At 37.7% G+C, this 6,000-nt stretch overlaps 1 protein-coding gene across 1 annotated transcript in view; it reads right to left on the bottom strand.

Annotated features, from left to right (window-relative positions):
- Nucleotides 1-1,575, bottom strand: part of thsd7ba (thrombospondin, type I, domain containing 7Ba) — a 115,587-nt gene extending 114,012 nt beyond the window's left edge. Inside the window, exon 1 of the mRNA XM_030758123.1 lies at nucleotides 692-1,575. Coding sequence (XP_030613983.1) covers nucleotides 692-1,575 — 884 coding nt within the window. The remainder of the gene's footprint in view (nucleotides 1-691) is intronic.
- Nucleotides 1,576-6,000: the final 4,425 nt, after the last annotated feature.

Below are 6,000 nucleotides of genomic sequence, written 5' to 3' on the forward strand. Positions count from 1 at the left end.
TTCCAAGGCACACAGACTGTTTTTTGTCAAACTGTAAGTGTATTCTAGCAGATAAATGTTTCAAAAATTTGACCTACATGGGAGATGTGTCAAGGGAAAATATTTTGCTGTCTGTAACACATATAAAAGCAAAACTTTATTGTGCCAGTGAACCATAGGGGAAGACAAGGATTTTTATTTTTTCATTTTTTATTTTTTTGCAAAAATGTGCTCTGGACAGACAAATCCAAGATATAACTTTTTGGCAGTGGTTAAAGTAGATGTGTTTGGAGCAGAACAAAGACAGCTTTGAAATACCGTAACTTTGAACCAACTGTGAAGCATGGTGATGGAAATATAGATTAGGAATGCTTCACTGTACTGGGGACCTGAAGATTTGAAGTACAGTGGCTAATCCACGAGGAAAAAGTTTCAAAGATCTTGCAGCTGATGAAATTTTGCATTGAAGAGTTGTCTATAATTTCAGCAAGCCAATGTCAGAGACTAATGGACAATTATGCAAGAATAACTGTCTGATTAAAATATTAGAACAGTTTATTTTGTGGACATAATAATTAAAAAAGGCAAAACAAAGAGCTTATAATGTTTGTCAAAAAATATGTCAATATATCAATTGTCATGGGATTTACTTTTATTCACATCAAGCTGATTTCTTATTCTTTGGGTGTGAAGTAAGCAGCATTTTGCTTACCTCAGCATGGCATTCTTGCCGTCGCTTCTTGTGCAGCGTACATGTCTTGTCTGGTATCCCACCTCCAGTTCCCATGACATGGGGTACTTAATGTGTGCATGAGCATAGTGGTGGTGGTGGTTGTGATAGAAATGCTGTTGAGAAGCTAGTGTGTGCAGAGTGACTGTGTTGTTCTCATTGTTGCTAGTGCTGAAGTCGACTGTGGTCCTTCCACTTAATAGGGCATCCTTGTGATGGGGTAATCGGCACTCACTCCAGGCCCCTACTTTAAGGCTGTACTGGTACTCATCCTTCCCATTTGGGCAGTCAACATGTCCAGAACAAGTCCTGGTCTCAGTTAGGTTGGGGCAGTTTACCCCCCCATACATTGGTGTGGCCAGAACATGTCGAGTCCGATGCTGCAGGCCAGCACCGCAGGTTTTGCTGCAACTTGACCAAGAGGTGAAGTCTGAAACCACACAGTCCTGGGGGCAGGGGACTAGGCATGCCTGCTCCACAGGTGGTTTTTGGGAAAAGAATTCACATATCTTTGAGCTGACTGTGGTTCGATTTGAAGTGCGCACACAGTAGACTTTGCGCCTCTGTATTCCATGCTGTGCTGTAATGCACTCAGGCGTCCTCAGCTTCAGCTCATTGGAAAAGAAAGGAACAAGAACACAGCTCCCCCACTCTGACACCTCCCACTCGAAGAGATCCTGGTGCCAGTCGCAAACCTTAAAGCACTGTCTCTGGCTTTCTGGTTTTTCCTTGTGCTGGCAGTGGGAGTGGTGGGTGGTCCAGCCCTCCATGTGGATGCACCATATTGTCCTTGTCTGAACCCCACCAGAACCACACTCTTCCCCGGTACACTGACCCCACTGGCCTGCAGCAAAGAAAAAACACATGGAGAGGGCATTTTCATTAAAAACTGAAGCTTTAGGGAAAAAATGATTTAAATTGCAGCAACCTGGCAGCTTGCAATCAAGCAGAATTCAAGGCCATTCACTTAACCTCCATGATTGCTTTATTCATGAACTGAGGAAGAAAGGAACAAAAGAACACAAAGTAATCAAACCAGTGGCGGACATCAATATAAAGAAAATAGGTCAGTTTCTCAGTCACAAAGGATTAGATTCATTTTTAGGTTCTTGATCTCAAACTGATCAATATTTCCAGTTGTGTATGGTATAGTTGGGAGTTCACTCAGGTATCAAGATAAGATATTTAACTATTTAAATATGGCTTTATTATTATTAATTTCTTCTCAACAAAGCCTCTTCTTGAACATTAAAAGCATGTGGTTTGCACAGAGGAGACACTGTACATTGAAGATTTTAGGAGGGCTTTCAAACAAAAAAACAATTGATTAGAGGTATTTACTTTGTGCAACACACCATAGGTTTGAGTTACTTTAATGTGCCAATCAATTAAACAGTGCTAGTAAAATTTAAGAAAGAAATTTCAGCTTTATAATAATGTAATCCTACCTTGATTACATAATGCTCACACATTCAGAAAGGTCATCTGACAAATATCTGGTCTGAAATTTTTCATGTCTCACAAGTTCTGAGCAACCGTCTCTCACAGAAATATGTAAAATGACCATGACCTCTTAACACCACATTAAGACGTGGTGGGAAATAATGGGTTCAAATTAGGTGCGACCACAATAGAAATACTGACAATGAAAAATCAGCTAAGACCCTTGTCATTATGGACACACAGTTTCACTGGTTTGCATGAGGTAACTGCCAACAAAAAATCCACAAAGTTAAAGGTTAAAACATCCCCAGCCATTTTAGAAATGTCACAGGAGAGTTGAAAAACTGTCTCCTTGGAGAGTGCTGCATTTGACTCAAGCCTCTCTAACTCCACTTCACCTCTGAAGACTTCATTACAGTGCCTTCACCTTGAAATGTAATGGCTCGCCAAAACAAAACCCATAATTGGCCTTTTATTTGCATTTGTTTTTCACTGTTTCCACATTTTAACCTTTTGCACATTGCCAGCACTTAAGTGCAATGCTGATACATCACAATTATTTCACACTTTTCTCTGAGATCAACCAACTTCTGACTACTGATTCAGTTGAGACCTAAAAAAAATCTGTTTCCAAAAACAGAGAAAGTGGTGAGTTAACAGTCAGGTTGATAGGGTATTCCCTTTTTGTTACAGCATATAAACTTAGCACAAATAGTAAGGAAATTTCCCTTTGGTTGATTATTTCTTTGTTGCAGCAATGCTTCTTGACAACAAATCTTTCCATTTTAAAGCACAGCACTGCTTAGTATTCATGATTAAAGCATGACCACCAGGAAAAGAAATCTGGTGGCAATCAGATCATCCTTATGCTACACGGAGGGACTGTGGGGTGATATAATGAGCTGAACTCATTATGGGAACAGAAATGGAGGCCTTAGCATACTATTTAGCCTAACCAGGTCTGCCTCTCACTCTCTCATATATGAGCATTGACCCTGATACAGCGGTCAGACTGTTCCAAGCATGTCACATTTGACTGATCTGTATAGGGCCTATGCCATAGGGCAACTTCAAGCTGGTGTTCCACAAAACCAAGTTACACCATTATTTGAAGTGAGCCCTAGTACCATCTTCAAATTGAAGGCCAAGTTCCATATAATGGGGGGCGTCAGAGACAGGCCGCAAAGTGGGCGTCCGAAGAGACGACACTACAAGAAGAACGTTTCCACTTCCTGTCAGCATTTAGATTCTATAGACAGTCGTCTACAGATTTGCAGTCAAGATTTGCAGGACTATATGGCTGACAGCTCTCTATCCAGAAAATCTGGTGTCATAGGGATGCTATGACTGCCCTTCTGTTTGCATTGGTGTCATTGGCTGGACTGGCTTTAAAGAGTCCAAGTGTCTGATTCCAAGGGGAGTCTCACCTAGCTTTAACTGCCTGCCATCTGATCCTCACTCTTGGCAAACTGGCTACTGTACATTATTACTTTAGTGCTTTTTTGAGGGCTAGAACAACCTGTAAGAACAATTAAAAGATGTAATGCTCATTTAAATGCAGACAGGATATTTTATTTAACCAAATAAATAATGTTACTCTAACAATAAGAAGGCTGGATGTTAAGTCCTTTATTTTAACACTCTTACTGAGATCACGCTTGACTCCAGTGGGACCATGGCCCTTCTTATTTTCTATTATTTTTCTGTACATCCTGACCTATGTACGGAAAGACCTCTTATTTATGACATCATTTGTTCAGAATCATTATATGATGATTACTCTCACTTATTTTGTTACATTTATAATGCTGCATTTCAAACAACATTACTATTAGCACAATCACATATAAATTTAGCACAAAATGTAAGCAAATGTTTCTTTAATCAATTATATCTTTGTTCTTCTTCTTCTTTGTTCTTGGCAATAAATTCTATACCATTGGAAAGGCTGTTTATTTCCCCTTAAATGATGCCAAAGCAGCAGCAGAGTATGTGGGCTGCACCCATGAAAAACTTGCCAAATCATCTTTGCCAATGCCAAACAACTTATTCTGTTGTTGACTCTTGTTTTTAGCTTCTGGCGCCCCAGGTGCTGACAGTCAGGCTTGTCATCATTGGAGGAAATCTCAATGCAGAGAGATATCAAGATGAGATTCTGCAACCAGTGGCAACTAACTGAGAAGCTAACTGAGAAGCCACGTTAATCTACACTCTTATGAAAATGTTTTTTTCTGCAAATTAAATCATGACTGACAATAGCAACTTTAAAAAATAGGCATTCATCATATTTGTAGTGATATTTCTTGCCTTTGGGCTTTAAAGCAGAGCTGAAACTGACAGTCACTACTTTGTAACATTGTTTGTTTGACAAAAAGTTGCTTCAAGTCCTTTTCCAGCAAATGGTGGAAAGTACTTTGAGGTCAGAGCAGGAAAAACATTGTAGATTTCTTTTTTCCATTGTGAAATATTCACTCAGCTTCAAATTGCAGCTTAAAATCTCCACTCAGTTGAATGGAAGCTGACCTCAGCTTCTATTTCTGTTAGTATGGGAAGTACAAACCTTCCTCTAAGCCCAAGTTTATGAATTGGAACTAAAAAAAAAATGGTAGAGATGTCAGTTCTGACAGTGGCAAGAACTATATTTCACATTTTATTGATTGAGTGATTGAGAGCTGTATGTATGTTTGTAAGTATGTATGTATGGACGGATGTATTTATTTATATTAGAAAACTTGGCATTTTAAATGAGCTTAAATGTGGCAAGCTTCAAAGACAGCTATTTATCATTTGCAGGCAACTGCAGTTTCTTTTAATTGATAAACATATTTCACACAATCACACAAGGAGATTTCGTTTTGGATACTCAGGCTAATAGTTTTGCTAGAATTGCATCAGACTTTGGGATCATTTTATTCTTCTATATCGCTCTCATATTTGCAGTTAAATATGTGGCAAATATACAGATGAATGTTACCAAAAAGGGTAGGTGACTGTCAGTTTCATAATATGCTAAGTTTTGAGTACAAAAGTCCAAAAAACTCTTAGATATAGTTTTTGACCTTTTGTCCTCATCTTTAAAAGAAATAGATATAAATCAGTTTACTGATATGATGTGATTATCTTCGTCAGTCACGTTCTTAGTTATTTTGCCACATGATATGAAAAAGATAATTTGATTCATTTCTTCTAATTGGAATTAAATTGATGTAATAATGAGATCCTACTGCTTCCTAAATTGCTTTCAAATGACAACCTGCTCGAACTGTTTTATGCCTTTATATCCTGGAGAAATCTGTTGTTAACACTTTGTTCCCTGGCCCATGTTTAGCATTTCAAGGCTCCTTTCTTTGTTTGTGTAAATCAGAAATAGTCTAAACTAAAGATTATTTTTCACAGTTCATGGAAACACATTGTTGATTTCTTTGTCCTGGCTTTGTTATGTTAATGAGACAATGTAACTAATATGTTATGATCTTTTTGTCTAATATATTAATATTATCATTACAGGCACAATGTATTAAAATGAAAATGATGCTGATGATGACAAAGCTCCAAATGCAGAATTTTACAGTGGTTTATTTATTTATTTATTTGGTTTGTTTCATTTTGTTATTCTTGTGTTTTATTTTTGTACAGTTGATGAGATAAAAGCCAAAACAAGGACATTATTTCCTTTTTACATTTGTTGGCAAAAAATACAAATAAAATTAAAAAAAAACAAAAAAACAAAAAAAACAAATTAGATGTTTTCTTGGCCTTGAATGCCTCATAGCCTTTGATCAACTATGTGCTTATTTGTGTTTTCTCTGAATTCTTTGTTGTCTTTGCCTTGAAACAGTGCAAAAACA

This window comes from Archocentrus centrarchus, chromosome 21, assembly GCF_007364275.1.
Source record: "Archocentrus centrarchus isolate MPI-CPG fArcCen1 chromosome 21, fArcCen1, whole genome shotgun sequence".
NCBI classification, from domain to species: Eukaryota; Metazoa; Chordata; class Actinopteri; order Cichliformes; family Cichlidae; genus Archocentrus; species Archocentrus centrarchus.